Source organism: Melopsittacus undulatus, chromosome 6 (assembly GCF_012275295.1).
Source record: "Melopsittacus undulatus isolate bMelUnd1 chromosome 6, bMelUnd1.mat.Z, whole genome shotgun sequence".
Classification (NCBI taxonomy): Eukaryota; Metazoa; Chordata; class Aves; order Psittaciformes; family Psittaculidae; genus Melopsittacus; species Melopsittacus undulatus.
Genome location: NC_047532.1, coordinates 36,136,576 through 36,154,199, shown reverse-complemented (window position 1 = coordinate 36,154,199; position 17,624 = coordinate 36,136,576). Strand labels below are relative to the sequence as shown.

At 44.5% G+C, this 17,624-nt stretch overlaps 1 protein-coding gene across 6 annotated transcripts in view; it reads right to left on the bottom strand.

Annotated features, from left to right (window-relative positions):
* The window catches only part of MBNL1 (muscleblind like splicing regulator 1), a 96,584-nt gene that overhangs the window by 18,857 nt on the left and 60,103 nt on the right, over positions 1 to 17,624 (bottom strand). For all 6 annotated transcript variants that reach the window (XM_034063461.1, XM_034063462.1, XM_034063463.1 and 3 more), the window contains 2 exons: positions 9,980 to 10,150; positions 4,427 to 4,627 (listed from right to left, as the gene is read on the bottom strand). In XM_034063461.1, coding sequence (XP_033919352.1) covers positions 4,427 to 4,627; positions 9,980 to 10,150 — 372 coding nt within the window. The remainder of the gene's footprint in view (positions 1 to 4,426; positions 4,628 to 9,979; positions 10,151 to 17,624) is intronic.

Sequence of the window (17,624 nt, the reverse complement as noted above, 5' to 3'; positions counted from 1 at the left end):
TCTTTCAGATCTGGAGAACTCTTATTTAGTTATTTATTAACAGCCCTGTAATTACTATCATAATTTTCAACTTAGTTTGTTCAGAAACATAAACAGAAGAGGCACCTTGTGGGTCTCTGGCCTGTTGGCAAAAATGCTGAGTTAGTGCCACAATCTTACTGATTTGTTGCAATCCACTTAACTCGTTCTGACTTTGGTGTGCGTTTATTCTGACTGCCCTGCTCGGATTTAAGCTGCCCACACTGGTACGGAGCTCACCATTGTGTCACCACACCTCTGGGAAAGGTCATGCACTGCTCACCCAGAAGCTGGGCAGAGCTTTGGCCAGAGGGACACAGACAACAGAGCTGAGATCCCTCTGTACTTCCAGAGTAAGTCACCCCTCCTGTCTCCTCTGCACTGAAGAGAATTTGTCAAAATGGGCATATTGTTATCCCATATGTCCCAAACATTTAAGCAAATGGCACCCCCAAACATTTAAGCAAATGGCACCACTAGGTCAGATTTTCTGATTACCCAAGATCTAAAAATCTCCAGGTACTTCTAAGCTGCTTCTTTCTGGGAAAAAAAATGGTATGTATGAAATAAGCTGGAAACAGCAGCTTGGTTGTGGTAATTTTTGACTCTTGAACACTTCTAATAGAAAATGATGGCATTTAAATGTAAACACGTGTTTAAAATAAAGTGTTTAGGCAATTACTTTCTCTCTCACTTCCCTGTCCTTGCTTTTCTTCTAGTTCACTGAGAGAGCCATGGTTTTGTTCAAGATATTTCTGGCAGGAGAGGAGTGTGAGGAAAGCTGTAGGAAAGGCCCCAACCCATGAAATTTTCACCCTGAGATCCAGATTCCTTATGGGAGTGGCTGAATGCACTGGACACCCAAACATCTGCATGCTATCTGTACAAGCAACACAGTCCAAATACATATGAAATCAATCTTACTGCTAGTAACAGTCACTGACCTTATTGTATGAATATTCATATTAATTCAGGAGACCAGGCACACTGCCAGACAGATATGTGTTGTCTGCCTGCTTTTCGTAAAATCCCAGGTACATGTATTGAGAGCTTTTATTGTGGAACAGTCTGATTCAGTATCCCAGAAAACGTGTGCTAACTTACTTTATGCCAGAGTACATAATTCTTGAAAATAAATATTTAAAATTCTAAGCAGAACAAATCATATTCCAAGATTAGATGCTAACATCACAGTGGTTATTTTGCTGAAGGACAGTTCATTCCAAGGGAGAGCAAGCTAAGCCTTATAAAGCTCTCTAATTGTGTCATAACAAGCGACAATTCTGACAGCAATAACCTCACTTAAAGAGCCGGTGAACACACGCTGGTTTCTCTGAGAGGTGACAACCAGACCATGCAAAATCTCTCAAATCAGTTCTGCATTTTCATAATCTATAAAGTCCATTAAGATGTTTTGCTATTAATAGAAATTATGTGCTTATTTGGTATATTTATACTATATTTGGATACTCCAGATCAAATGACTAATACTGGCAAGCAGCAGCAAATTATTTTCTCACCTGCATATTTCACTACTTGAACTGCATTTGCTGAGGGGAAAAAAGGAAGAAAAGACACAACAGATACTGATTTTGGAAGAAAGCATCATGCATGGTGTGGCATTGCAGAGTTGGTGGGTTAACCTTGATGTGATTCATTCTACAATTCTGTGATGTGCTTCTGATCCCAGTCAAAATAAAAACTTAAGCAGCTTAAAGGGCAGCAGAAGCTGGATTTCTCTAGTTATCTACATGGTGCAATGGCTAGAGCAGAGTCAAGGGAAGGGCCCCATTAGGAGGGACAAATTAATCTCCTACGGGCAGAACCCATCATGATAGAAGCATCTACCACAGAAAAAACTGCTGGGTCCTGATGAGCTGGGACCTTACTCACTTGAGAACATGGCTGAGAAGTAAGTGCCCTGTTCAACCGCGTTCTGCCCATGAACCAAGCCCACGAGGGCTGGTGCTGCCTTCCCAGCACTGCCGCGGGCTCCCCCTGGTGTAGGGTGCTGCCCCAGAACGCAGGGACGCAGCACGTTTCTGCACGACAGCAACTCCTGCAGCAAATGAAGTCTGCTCCCGGAGGAATCCTCTCACAGTGCCATTTCACCAGGAAAAGTGACAAAAGAGGCACCCAAAGTCTCTGAATTTTTTTCAGGAGTTTCTAAGGCCATCATCTTCTTTTCCACGGAAATTCAAAGCAAAACCATGCAGCCTTTTTTGTTTGTTTGTTGTTTGTTTGTGGTTTTTTTTTTTTTGTAATTTTACTGGCATCAGATGGTTCTGCTGGCTTTTCCTAACCGATAAAACATTTTTTACTGCAGACTGTGCCCTGGGTGTTTTGTGAGAGTAAGACTCTCACAACTCCCTCTCGTGCAGAGGAGTTTGGCTCAGCAGTGTATCACTTCACTAAGTAGCTATATAAAAGGAAAACAAGCATCCAGAAGACCAAATCCTGCATATGAAGTCCCAGATTTCATTAGCTCCCTGTGCACTTTGGTCACAATCTGCCCTGGAGGCACCACGTGAAGAGGTGCCCCCTGCGCACTCCCTCTTGGGCTCCCACGGATGTACTTGCTTTCCTGGCCACAAGCAGAGCTGGTGCTCAGGGACTTCAGGTATGTCCTGCTCTTGCTTATTAACAAAGGTTTTGAGCCCACATGTCCCCAGCACCACTGACCAGCACCACCGCCTCTACAGAGGTGGAAGCACAATCAAACACAGCAGCTGACCATGGCGTTGTGAATCCTACCACTGGTGTCCTCTCTCAGTACTGATTTCCAAATCTAGCGTGATTTATTTACAAATTTATCTAATTGCATTTCAGTTTCAATTCACTTCTGGAAGGTACCCATTGTAAAATAGAGTCCTCAAAGAAAAAACATCCCTTGGTGATTCCAAACAGCCACCCATGCATCAGCTCTCAACAAAGTGTGGCTGCCTCTCCTGTAACCTGACCATGCCTTGGGGAAAGCTTTCCTTGGAGAAAACATCTCTAAAAAGGGAAATGATGTGATCCCACAGAAGGGGAACCTGTGGTGACGTGAAGTCTCAGAATAGTGACAGTGGCAGTGGGAAATGCTTGCTGCCAGATGACTCTCCACGCTCCTCCCAACTCACAGTGCTCTGAGCAGCAGCTCATCAGTTAAAAACATAACTAAGAAAAAGGAATTAATTTTCCTTCTAAGGGGAGTAAATCTCTGTTAATGCAGATACATGGGCAGAAAGAAAAGCATTACAATTACAGCTAGATGTGCTGTGAAACAGAGATCCTTCTCGCTCCTCCCATCATGCTCCCTGAGTTCAGGGACTTATCATAAACAAGAGCAGAACAACCCATCCACCCCTGCACTCCCAAGTCTTCACAACCTTCCCATGCAGAGATGTTGCAAGGAATTCTGCAACCTGCTGCTGCACCAGTGCTACAGAAAAACTGGTGCTGAGCACAGGCCACTGAGGTGGGGGCTGAGGGCAGAACATGAAGGCTGGGGCTGCAGGGATGGGTCACAGCAACACTTGTCTCTCTCCACTGCCAATCAAAACTGATGCTGGCTGCTGTGAATGCCAGAGAGGGAGAGTACCAGCCGCTGCTACAGGGAGAGCTGACCTCCTGTAGGCAGTGCATGCCCTAACACATCGCCATGTCCAACAACCAACCAGGGTGACAGTGGATCAGCCCATGTGCTCAGCCTCTCCCACTGCTGCCTTTTAACCACTGGACCTTACCAGGGCTGTATGTGCCCACACACAGGCTGTGCTTGCAGGTGTGCCCCAAGCACGTGGCAGCTGGTGGCATGTCACTGGCTTAGCACCCATACTGCCACAGTCCCTGATAAGGTGCCAAAAACACTGTCAGGCCTTTCAGATAAGTAAGACTGAGGGCACGGGAGAGCACCAGCTAGAGAGCACTAGCATTTGTCAGGGTTGTAGCAAGGATGATAAGCTGGGTGTGGGAGGCCAGCGGGGGAGTGCCAGCACCATCTGTCCAGAGAGAACCTAAGACAGAGGCTGAAAGTCATCTTTTCCCCAGGCAGCTGAAGCTCTACCTTTACACTGCCCCTGGTGCTCAGTACCCATGCCCATGGACTTCCCACATTGCATACATTAACACCTTCTGAGCATATGTTAACACAGTTTTGAAGTGCTCTCACTGCTGCCATGGCTATTCCTAAAAGGGCTCAGTATTTCCATTTCTTTCTGTAGTGGAGGGTCAGAAGCAGAAACACAAGCATTAACTTACTGTACAATGACTCTGTCACTTCCCATCCTTACCTGTTACTGAGATTTGGTATTATCAGCTGAAGTAAAACCTGCATTACTTTCTTTTACACAAACAATATTTTATATCTAGGAGACATAATAAATGATACAACTTGTGAGAGTAAGTTACACATATTGTCTCCTACCTCCAGCCTGTCTGTCCTCATTAGCTTTTGGGCAGCAGCAGCAGCAGCAGCAGGAACCGGGACACCAGGGTTCCCTGTCACCAGCATTGGGGCAGTGGGCAGGATCTCCGCTGGGACCAGGCCGGGGGAGACAGGTCCCAGATAGGGGTTGAAGGCGGCTGATGCATTGGTGGCTAAGCTCGGTGTAACAGAAAACATCGGCTGCAATCAGAGAAAAGAAACACACTTCAAATATTTATACTTGCCACGTTCACAATGTAAGAACTTTCTGGTTATCATCTTGAGCACAACTGTGACGAGTTTCTGTTACTGATGGGGAAAAAAAATGCTATGTTTGCAGGACATGAAGAACACCCATGCAAATGTCACACACAAGCAAGACCACAAGGACAAGCATCCCCTGCCAGCCTCTGCTGGTTCTCCTATCCAAGCTTCCCTTGCATGCTTCCAACACATAGCTGCTCATGGAGCAAACTCATTTGATCTGCACTTGAGCAATGCCACCATAAACAAGCACTCCTGGCCACAGGGGAAAGCCTGAGGCTCTCAGGGGGACACGTCCAGAATGTGTATAAACATCCGCTCTGAGGGAGAAAGGCATCTGTGCAAGAGCCCCAACACACTGTCACACCACACTTAGCTTCGGACACAGATAAGCACGTTTCTGACCCTGATGACAGCCAGCACTGATTGAGAAATTACAGAGGTTTAATATAGGAACAAGACCAGACGACCACAATCATTTAGCTTTACAACATTGAACAGACTGTCCATGCAGATATTCAGAAAGAAATACACTGCATCAAGGATATGCTTTATTTAGACTAAAACATTAAGCCAGAGAGCATGCAAGTACTATTTTTTTGTTTGTTTGCTTGTTTTAAAGAAAAGAGTCAGATGCCCTTGAAGGCTATCACATGTTGTGAAGATAATTGGATATAGAAGACCAAATAGTGCTGTAAGACCAAATGTGGAGCTGTTACACTGCAGTAAAGATTAAATAACTCTTCTGTCTCACTGAATGCAAAGGCACTGCACTACCACTGTAATTGCCAAATAAAATTTAGTCTGGAGTGTTTATCTTTAGTATCTAAAGTAGTTACTCAAGGCATTTAGACTCTTCTTCCAAACTAATTTTTAGAGGGAAAAACAACTTCAGAGTTAATGCAACTCTCTGTTTCATATCTATTTAAGCCAGACAACATAGCACATCACATGTTTTTGTATTCCTGAGGAAATGACTGAACTGTTCGGAAGCAAGGAACAAGTCTATTTGAAACACTGTACAAAAACCCAGAGAGAGACTACTGAATTAAAAAAAGAGTCAAAGTTGTACAAATGGGAATAATCTCTCTAATGTCTCTGGTTCTTCACCTATGTGAATGAAAAAAAAAATCAGCAAATTTTACAGGAAATAAAATATGACTCTCAAGTACACTATTAATTAGCTGTACTTTTCATTGCTGTGCTATCAGCTATGTAATAATGAACACTAAAAATGAAACTACAAACCACTCTATTATCATGTAACTTAAGAGATACCCATGTTTGATTTCAGCCCAATATACTCTCTGTAAATAAAAGTCTACCCCATTTATTTTCTTCTGAGATAATTTCATACTAATATAAATATCCTGTGGTCTTTCATCTTACAACCACTGCAAAATAATAGCATATTTTATCAGAACCACTTTGTATTACACTGAAACTCATCGACATTTTGCAATGTGCTGTACACATGTAAATTAGGAGATAAAAACCTGTACTACATTTGTACTGGCCCATACTCAGAGCTACCCTGCTGGCAGAAAGAGCCAGCATGAAGTGGTGGAACCTGGGCAGCACACAACTGCTTCTCAGTGGCAGGACTCTTCCAGGGCACAAAGCTACCTGACTGCTCCAGCACCGACTCAAGGCTTGGGTGGCTATGGGATGTGGAAGAGCAGGACTCTACCATGCGGGTCACCCCAAGAATGGCCCTGACAACCAAGAGTATCAGCTGAGGGTCAGCTTGGGATCCCCTGCCTGTAACTGCAAACTGGTCGGAACTGGACCCTCAATGTGACACAAGAAAGGAGAGATATGGAAGGGGTCCAGTTCCATTTGTGCTGCTGGGCCCATCTCTGCTCTTTACTGCTGACTTGTTTTCCAGTGAACTTTCACTTCCCATCTCTAGAAGCAGAGGTACTATTTCTCTAGCACCATGACCACACCACAGAACTACTTAGTTGCCTTGCAGTCTGGGTCCTGCTATGCTATGCCTCTTGCAAAACTGTTCAAAAAAGCAGCTCCTGAGATTAGCAGAGAGTACAAAGGTGAAGGAGGACACAGCCTTGGATGCAGGTCTGTGCTGCCAGATGCCCCATAATCCATGTTGTCTCCTCCACTGAATAATTCTGCTGTAAAATTTCCTGTGCACAACTAACATGAACCTCACTAGCAGAGCTGACCTCCACGGGTCTGACATTGCTTGCTAACAGTCTATTGATTGGGAAGGAGACATGGGGGTACCATATGAATCAGTCTCTGCAGTGCAGCGGAGCCATGGCTCCTCCCCAGACAGACAGGCTTTATGCCAACACTCCAGCTTGCTGACCCAGAGGGACCAGCTGCCTGTAGGGAAGGAGCTGGACTCATTTCACACATCTTTAACAGTCATCTACAGAGCACCTGCCCCTCCAAGAAAAGCACAAGAGTGTACCACATACACAGAGAAACACTGACAACCTACAGCTACCTGTTACAAACACACCTGTAGGAAAGGCTGTGACCTTGCTCTGCTGCAGGTTTGCAGCTGCAGCATACAGCAGATTGCCTCTGGCACACTAGTGCTCTGCAGAAACGCATGCCTGCCTAACAGCTCTGCAGCTCGTGAAAACTGTCAGAAACCCCCTTCCTCAAGTGCCAGCTAAAAACAGAGGAAAGAGTGAACTAAAAAGGAAAGATTGGAAAAGTCCACAGACATTACTTGCAACTAAGATAATTAAAACGTTTATCAAACAAAAATATGAGTGAAAGGATCCTACTGCTTTGCTTACCAAAATAGTCTCTCATTAAGTTAGTTCACTTACTTTTATTAAAGCATGTATTGATTTTAGTAAAACAAAACAGACTGAAGCATTATAGGATGGGATGATATAAAACACTTCCCAGAACACCCTGAAATAACATCTGTTTCAATTGTGCTATGAAATGAAGTAATTTTACAACCAAATTAGTAAGATGACATCCATTTGGAAACACTATTGCTGTGGCAGCCAGTGGGCCTTTCTATGAATGCTTGTACTGAATGGACTCAATTCTGAAAACAGCCTGCAGTGCCTGGCCTCCAGCAATGCACACAGAATCTCCCAGCTGCAAATGGAAGGGTTGTGCTGCATTTACCATGCTGACTTAAATTTTGCTCATTAGGGACAGTGTGAGAATAGCATAAGGGAGAACTGGAATATGATTTCAATGTCCTCGCGCTAATCTCTTCTATATTAAAAAGGAACGTTAATCTAAACGACCGTATTAGTGCTTTTTTGCATGTTTACCCAAACGTTGGTGTGTGCCTACACATTGTTTTGTATAAACCCGAGACAGCCACATTCGGTTACAATTCATGAAACAAACAACTAAGCAGGTTAACAGAGAAGAATATTTTAAGCAATGGTTCCTACTGTTGGCTGCATTCTGACTTTAGTTTTCTCATAGTCTCAAATATGAATTCACTGGCACTAATCCTGTGTCACTATACTCAGATCAGGAAATAAAAATAAAATTGTGGTATGAGTACACATCTGCTTTGAGCTGTTGAAACTGAAAAATAATTCTGAGGTTGCTCTGGAGTTGAAGCATGTAAAGTACAGCCTGTTTTTGAGCTGTCTAGCTGTACAGACACTTAATCTGTTTCCTGATCTGAAAGCCAGCAGCAGTGGGCAACAGCCCACAGGCAGCCCCATTTCTCCTGCAAGACAGGAGGCAAAGAACTGGCTGTGCAGCGCAGTGCCAGGGTGTCTCAAGGAGCACTGCAGTGCCACAGCCTGTAGAGCGCTGATGCTGCCTCAGATCCTCTCCTTGCCTGGGTGACACAGTTTTATCAAAAGAGAGGAAAAGAAAATGGGGTATTGTCTCACACTGGGCTAACAGGTACTACAGCCAATTTGCTGTGACAATCCTACAACATTTTCTGCTTTTCTCCTCCACATACAGTTTTTCTTGAAACAGCCAAGGCATAAAGCTCTGTGGGAGAATAACAGTTACATTAACTGAATCAAATAAGATACAAAATATTTAGTGATATTCTGTAGACCCACAAAATGTGGGGCCAAATAACCATGAGAGCATTAACTGTCACTATGTTTTTGAAAATAAAAGTTGAAGAACTCACCTAACAGAGTGAATATAGGCTTTCTAATGGAAGGTATACAGAGATAAATAAATCTCCCTAAATTCTACCTTTGCCAGCAGGAAAGAAATAAAACAACTGTCAGAAAAGTACTAATGAAGATATATTTATTTTATACATATGTATGAAAACTTATTTTTCCCTTTGCTGCCATTTTACTAATTGAAAGGGAGAGCTTCTGCCAGGGGAGCATTGTTTGCCTTTTTATGTAGAAGATACCAGCCTTGCTCATACATTAATCAGCGTCAGTCTTGCTCATACATTAGTCAGTACCCTCTAATGTCTGAGCTAGAAATTTATATCACAAGGGCCAAATTTATCCATAGGTTAGCTCAGTGACCTCTCTGGATTGCATTAGAGAGGGATCTGGCACAGGATGTTCAGTTCCCAAAGGCATACGTGCACAGTGGGTTGATGCCAATCATCTCTGTATTTGCTGAAACAAGGGATTACTGCAGAGCAAGAACTTCAGCCACAGCATTGGACTTCATGGAACACTGCACTGTGCCTCCTTACTATGATACAAGAAAAATAGATACAATGTAATCTGTGGCCACATTTTACTGTGTCTGGACAAGAGATTTCTGATAGGCTCTCCTTACTCTATCCCTTGTCTTTCTGTAGAAAAATATGATTATCTGTGCTTCTCCTTCTTCCTGCCAAGCCTAAGCTGTTGATCCTGCATGTCAGACTGACACGCACCATACATCACTCAGAGCAGGCTTTCTGCTCTGCCTGACAATGTGCTGTAAAAACCAAAGTCAAATTCCAGCAAGTAATTCCCTGAGAAGGTTTCCCTGAGTGAATGGAAAACATCCAGTGGGAAACTTCTCAAACCCAGGAATTTCCTAGAGCACATGAATCTGCAAATGAAACATCTATTTACAAAAGTCCCACACAGATAACTCACTTTCCTAATTTTAAGAAATAAGTTGCAATGGGAATTAAATTAACAAAAGACTATTAATTAAATTAACAATATTAATTCAGGCAAGGGAGAACTAAGCAGTACAAAGACATACAGACCAGCATTTCATTATATTGATTTCTCCACTAGTTACTGACATTTATGGGATTTCACAGGCAGGCAAGCACACCTCCAACAACTTGCTTCAACTAGAACTCACTGTGCTGACTGATAGAAGCCAAAAAGCAACACATACCACAGGCTGCAGTGGGGCACCAGGCATCATGGCATTGGCAAGCTGCATCTGCTGGGCCAGCATGGCCATGTTCTTCTGCTGAATCAGGTTATTGCGTCCATTGATCTCCAGCTGCGTTTTTAAGTGGGGTGGTGGGTGAAGATATTTGCAGTTTTCTCTCGAACATCGACCCTGAGGAAGGGAATTGACATAGCTAGCTTAGAAGCTATAGATGTATTTTTGTTCCTTATGTCTTAAGCTAAAACAAATGCAAACATGCATGCTACAAGCTGGAGGAAAGCCCCTGCAACTGATCAAAGCTGCTGCATACTGACCAGAGCAACTTGACAATTCCACTATCAGCTGCTTGCTTTGCTTTTCTAACTTATGTATTTCTGCAGTACAACTCTAAAAAAGACCGTTTCTTTTAAAAGTTGCTGAAGGCAAGCAAATAGTTGTTCTGAAAGCACAGCATCCCATCCACTATGGGCCCATAACTTTGATCAGTGAAAGCTGTGCCCATGAGGCCTCAGAAAGGCTCCGCCCGTCCAACAACACAAATGCCCAAGGCTCGCTTCTTTCTGCTGTGAAGGGACACAAGAGGCACTGAGCATACAATAAAACATGTGGGCAAAGTACCATTATCACCAGGAAAACAGTACCAGCTCTGCACTTCCACTAGACCTGGAATACAGCATCTTTGAAGAAAACCTCTTACATACGATGCTTTTTTGTTGCAGTTGTGTAAACCAAACAAGAAAATCAGAACTGACTTGTTTCTAATTTTTTCATCAAATTCAGCTGTGGTAAACAACAAGTTTAATGCATTAATTTTATTTGGATGAGAGGGCATTCATCAATCTGACGAGCATTCACATTGAGAAAGAACAAAAAAATCCTTCTATGTACAACATATAACCCCACTGTACCTCCCTGTTACCAAGTGCACTAGCTTTGCACATAAGACAACCCCACTTGGCAAACTCTCCCAAGATGACCTCTTGCTTCGGGTGCCCCCTGTGGGCTCCCAGCTGGGCACGGGGAGCTGGGAGCCGAGGTGGCTTCTGAAAACCAGCCCCTAGTGCCCTGGCTGGTAAAAACCTCTGACAGGCTGAGCCAGAGCAATGCGTGCTGCCGGCACGGTCGCTTGGCACAGTGTGCGGCAGAGGAGGCCAGGGGAGGAAACCCCCTGTCCTGAGGAAGAGAATCTCTTCTCCTCAGGGCATGCGAGCTCTGGTCTCACATGCCAGGAGACTTCCGAAAAGGAAAATTCATTCATGTGGAAGCTTTACACACTAATTTTTCTTTAAAATTGGAACGCTCGAGCTCATGCTTTCGCTAAAGGGGTGACACATTGAAAACAAAAAACAAATAACCCAAACAAAAATTAAAAAGGAGAATTGAATCACTCTCTGGGGGTAAAAAAAACCAAAACAACAGATTCCTTAAATTATATTTTTTCCTCTTTACTCATTCATCTTTGAATAAATCCAAACAGGAACAATGACAAGGCAAAAGACAGTCTTAATTTAAGTAAGAAACTGTTTTTTATCAAGAAACAAATTAATTCAATTTAGTTTGTCCTTATACTACAATTTTGCTCAGAAAGTTAAAATGTATTCTCATTATAAGATCTGCCAGAAATCTAATTTGTATGATGACTTTTGTCTCCCCTTGAGGCTAGGATAAGTGGTTTGCTGCTGCCCCTCTCCTAGGCTGTCTCTCCTGCTGGCAGTCCAAAGTTCTTAAAAGTAATTTTCATAGTTATTTATCTGACATCTACGTGATCCTGCACAGGAAGATACACTTAATACAAAGAAAAATACGGGAAATTTTGTGGATATCTTCAGGTCTCCAGGCTACCCACCAAGATTATAGAAAGCCCTGTGTACGTGAAGACCACTACACTGCAGAGAACAGCAAAGAAATTCCATCTTTCAGAGCATCTGTTCATAAGCTCTGCACAGATTTCCTTGAACGAAATGCATTTTCCATTACATGATCCTGTCTGCCTCCAGAGATGACACAAGAGAGCTGAGCAATGCCGGCCAGCTACAATGGGTAGGTGCAGACAAACAGAAACCCCAGCACCTGGCCGTGCCATGCTCGCTGCCACCTTTGCTGGCCTAGACACTGGCCTTGCTGGTCTGTCTTCTTGCTTGTGGCAAGAGCTATTGGGCTCCCAGGCCCCTGGTATGTGGAACCTTTGCCTGCCCCTCACACAGCCCTGGAGAGGGCTCCCATGGGCACTTGCTCACTGTACAGTGGGCTGTCCTCAGCAGAGCTGATGCACAGAAGGGACCACCAAAGTCACTTGCAAGAAAATCTCCCTAAATAACACAGCTCTGAATGATAGAAGATAACCAAGATAGGCCAGATAATGCACAAAAGCTAAAAGCACAACAACTATGCTACAGATAAGACAGGGAAAAAACATGTGCAGCCTGGGAAAATATTTTTACAGGGGAATAGAGTATCCTATTGCAAATAAGGATCAGGATATACCAGTAACAAACATCAACGATTCCCAAGGAGAAAACACAACTTGGTGGTGGCAACAGGAATCAGTGTTCACGGGGCATGAATTTTAGTCACTGTGCTATTAATTTAAATCATGTTTTTGTATGTGCGCCTATATGCACATACAGAGGTGTGCATGGCCTGGGGTGGACCAGCAGAAACGTTGTGATGGACATCTCCCACCCAGCATACCAGCACAGCACACCTTTGCCTGGGAGGTAGGCGGAAAGCATGCTTTCAGCCTGGGGGGATGCTTTCACACAAAACAACCCTCAGTTCTCTCCTTTAGTGCCTTACTGACACTATTCATACTGTTAATACTGTTCAGTATTTAAGCCATTTTGCAAGATAATCCAATCTCATTTCAGCACACATCTCTCTTCCCCTCAGCATTTCACAATTATATGAAATGGTAGGTAAAAGGCAAGCACTTTGGAGCAGCTTTATTTACATATTTTTTTCTCTTGATACTAAACCCCATGTTAATTATTGCTACCACTAAGTAAGATGGGGTAAAATTACACGTTTACTAGCTGCCTGCAAGATGATATCTTACATTAGCACAATGTAAAAATCAGACTTAATTACTACTAAATGGGTAACATGAAACTGCAACATGTGTTGCTGGAATCAGAGAGGAGCAATTAGCAAACATGATTCTGAAATGCAAATTAAATTCAGTGTCCTCAATTCAGTGGTGGGGTTTAGGCTGCTCCACAACTCCCCAGACTGGATCCTAAGCCTGGCAGTATGGGTTGCATAGCATGACCATTTAATGTACTCTATAGACTCAAGTGCCTTAGGGCCAGAAGAAACCATTAGAGCAGCCTAATGCACTGCCCTCTCCTTTGTTTCCAAATCAAGGCTATCATTTCTGTTCACTTAGCAGATGATCTTTAAGGAAGACAATTTACTCTCAGTTAAGGACTACAAGAATATACCATGTTCCTGAGGTAAACTGTGATTATGGTTAGTTATCATTAGATACTATAAAAACACTTACATCCTTCTTGTTTACATGTTGCTTTGGAGCCTAGTGCAGAGTGTTAACCCTCAATCTATTCTAATTTTCAGATCTCAGAAAATTTTCTCTGTTTGGGAACAAGGCTTCTTGTCTTACTTTTACTCCACAGACCTTTAAAAATGGTCAACAGAGCATCCAGGAGTCAGAAACCAAAGAATGAAAAGTACTGTCAAAAATCTCCATCAAGAACAGGGACTGAATTAAATCTCCTGTATAGTGCAAGCAAGTAGTTTCTTACTTACTTTTTCACTAGATTTTGATAACTCCAGTCAACAGAATTTAAGACATATTTTAGTCTCTCTGAACCTTTCTGAACACTGTGTTTTCAGTCATAAAAAATGAATACTACAAGTGAGTAAATTCAGCGAAGCAGAAGTTGAGGTTGTGTCCAGAAATGCTGTACCAACACACCGGTGGGGTTCTACCAGAACTCTGCTGAACTAAAACTTACCAAACATGCCCCCGAGGCTCCTAAGGTACACTTTCCAGCAGAGCCCCCCCCCCCCCGGCAGACCTACAGTCCCTTGAGACATGTGGGAGAAGGCCTCCCTCATGGGCAGAACCATCAGGAAAACTTGGGGTGCACAGCATGACACTAAGTGGGGGAAACACCCACACAGCACTATGGTATTTGGGCAAAAACCTGTCCCTGGCCAGCAATCACCAGCTACCACGCGCCTGACAGCAGCGTCACCAAGCACAAGCCCCATGCACTGCGGTGAGCCATCTGCACACCCTGCTCACAAATAGGCCCTGTGGAGTGAGGAAGAGGGTGAGCTGCGTCGTCAGCCACGCAGCTCTGTGTCCTCCCAGCAGGAATGCCAGAGCGGGAGGACGCATGGGCTGCTCTCACATGATGTTTTTCTCCAGCTATCACATCAACAATGTTCAGGCAGAGAGCCCAGATGAACTGAACAGCAGCGCGATTGTCATTAAATCAGGGCAGCATGAAGTCTGCAGTATTTTAAGCTGTCTAGCCTTGGCCCAAGCAGGTGATGGGGACCGGGAGAGAGAGGTATGGGTAGCCCCTTGCATGGGGCCCAGGAGGTGCACGATACTGCCATGCAGTGCTGGGCATGCATCTGGTGTTATCCGCCCCAGTAGAGCTGGGGCAGTGATGGTGCCCTTCTTTGCTGGTAAGGTCTCCTGCCTTGCTCTGCAGTGCTTTCTGTGCCCATGTTAAATGTTTACACTTCACTGACACAAGCACATAGCAAGCACACCCTGAGCTGATGAGCAGCCATGCAGTGACCTGGCTGCCTCCTCAGCACCCTTCTGGAGGGATGGAGCCAGGGCCTATAGGCCCAGCATCACCCAAGGGGCTCTGTCAGTCTGTCCACCCCCACTGCCTGCTAGATCAGGGCCACCTCTGAATACCTGCCAAATCTAAATGCCATGCTGACATCATGAAATGGCAAAAGCATGAAAGGGCAATGCCAAGAAGACATTTGTTTGCGAGCTGATCTACCTACATGTTACCTTCTGCACCACTCCTCCTCCTAGTCGTGTCAGTGCCACCGGGAGCCTTGTTCCTGCCTGTGTGTGGCGCTGAGCCAGTGCGGCTCCTGTGCCTGGTGCAGGCAGTGGGCCAGCAGCTGGCTCCAGGGATACGCGGCATCTCCACCCAAAAATGTCCAGAGGTCTTTGTCTGCCACCCGCTCCCTGTCACTCACTCCCAGGTCCCTTGCTCAGAGGAGCTGGCAGACTTGCCAGTGGCTTCAAAAGCACACAGTACACACCACTGGTTGTGCCAGTGCCACCAGGAGGTACCGGCACCCAGAGATGCTCCAGATTTGCATCCTGGCCAAAACCTCAGCAGTCAGGTACATGAAAAAAGTCAAACCTTGCGCAGCTGCAAAGACAGAAACTGAGGAGCAGGAGCTGCCATGCTGCATGAGGAGCCTGCCGGAAGTGGGAGACCCCAAATGGCCAGAGACACTGGGATGCTACACAGAAACCATTGAACATAGCTTCAACATGCCATTCAACAGCAAACATGGCTCAAACATTGACCCTTGCACAGCTCCCTAAGAAATAAAAAATAGCCCCACAAACACACAGAGCACTGAACACCTTAAAAATTGGGTATTGTTAATCTCAATATTCTTCATGGGCCACAAACCAAACCCTTAAATCTGGATATTTTCCTGAAAATTTCTGTGCTTTAAAAAACTGCTAGTCAGATTTTTGTGCTGAGGAGTTTTTAGTTGGAAACAGGGATTAATAAAAATGTGTCCGTAGGAAAATATTTACTTCGTTTATTCATCTGTTGACTATTTCCTTTGACTTCTCTATTTATTTCCCTAGACAGGTGGAAGCAAGTGGCATTGCCCATCAGCACATGCCCATCATGTACGTTCACTCTTCAGGAACGATGTAAAGAAGGACAATCCTCTCCAGTTGTGGGATCAAGATGTTGTGTATGCCTAACTCAGTGGTGTTCAGCCTCCTTTAACACCTTATGCAGTGCAGCATGGGACTAATCAAGGTCTGGTGATCAGGAGGCAGGTCGGGAGTTACTCTTCCCAGTGCCTTCAGGGGGCAGAGATAAGCAACTGTCCTCCCACAGACCTCCAAAAGCATCTTCCAGCTATGCAGTTCGGTTCTATTCCCCACAAAGTGGGAGGCATTTCCTGTGAATATTCACAGAATTGTGGAAAAGAAATCATGGAAATCTCAGAAAAAAAGAAACCACAGTCAATCCTGTCTCAGAAAAATCACCCCCAAAATTCTGCGTTCTGAAAATTCAGTGTATTTCTACATGACTTGGATCATCTGATGTGCTGGGTATTGATGTTACACTAGATATTTAAGATTTTCATATAGATAAGCAAGAAATGAGCCTGTTTCTGTGAGGTCACTTTCTTCTCTACACCACCATCTTTCTGTGAAGCGCAGTACGTCCTGTTTTTCAGACCCCACACTAAATGTTAGAAATACAACAGCAATTCTTGATCTCTGAAAATAATTTCCTTCCAGAAAATACCCTGATTGCATGTTTAATAATGAAAAAGTATTCATGGGATTCACTTCTGAGATTGCAAACTCCTTCATCTACTGCAGTTACAGCCTGGGTAACACAGGTACTAATAATTTTTACTTTTTCCTTGAGGGAATATTTAATGAAAATATCAGCAGAAGTCAGTAAGCAATTACCAAGAAGATAATGTGAGCTTAGTGTGCTGTGGAGCTCTCTGTGTGACTGCATTGCTGCCTGGCAGAGAAGCGTGACCCACTGGCAGGCTCAGGGCATGTGGTGCTGCGACAGCCTCAGTGCTCACCCACAGCCGCAGGGCAGCCCACAGGTTTGGGCAAAATCCTCCATGGCCTGCAAATGTTCTTTTAAATGCCAGCTCTCGGGGTGGCATTGGGACCAGCTCCTGCATCCATGACCCTGGATTCTCCGGCACTCCACTGCTGGTCTCTACCTCTTCTCCAGTAAGGCACGTGTGAATCCCTAATCTCAGGCACACTTAGGCCAAAGTGCACATGCTTTGTGCAAGTATCTTCACTAAGGTGTGAAAAGCAGATCCCTGACTTTGAGTAGTTGCTATTAGGCCTTCAAAGCTGCTTTAAGAACTTAACATAAACTTTAAGCTTATTGAAATTGGAAACAGTTACTTTCCAACACCTCCTTAGAAACACCATCTAATCTGTCATGTAAAGGAAGAACAGCAAACTGTGGACTTGGCTCCAGCCTAAAACTTTACCGGAAAGCACAGCCTGTTAAGGCACTAAATAAGGTCAAATTAGCCAACTGGGTTGTGCCAGAGGTTATTGTTCCCCCATCATCCCCCACATCAGAACCCCACAGTGCCTCCACAAGGGACCTACAGGAGCCCCGGGCAGCCCCTGCACAGGGAATTCCCAAAGCCAAGATGTCCTCTCCTTAAAAACTGTGAGCAGGCAATGGGAAGTCTTCCACACCGAGTCCTCGTGGGGTGCAGGGAAGACCGAGAGCACCCCGCTATGCTATCATGCAGTGTGACACTCAATGTGAACATTCTTCTTGCAGAAGGTTCTGCAGGATACCACTGCATGCACCTCCAGTACCCCCTGCATCTCAGGCTGAGGTTCCTCAAAGCAGGGCTTACCCTGCATTTGGTTATTTCCATGGGATGC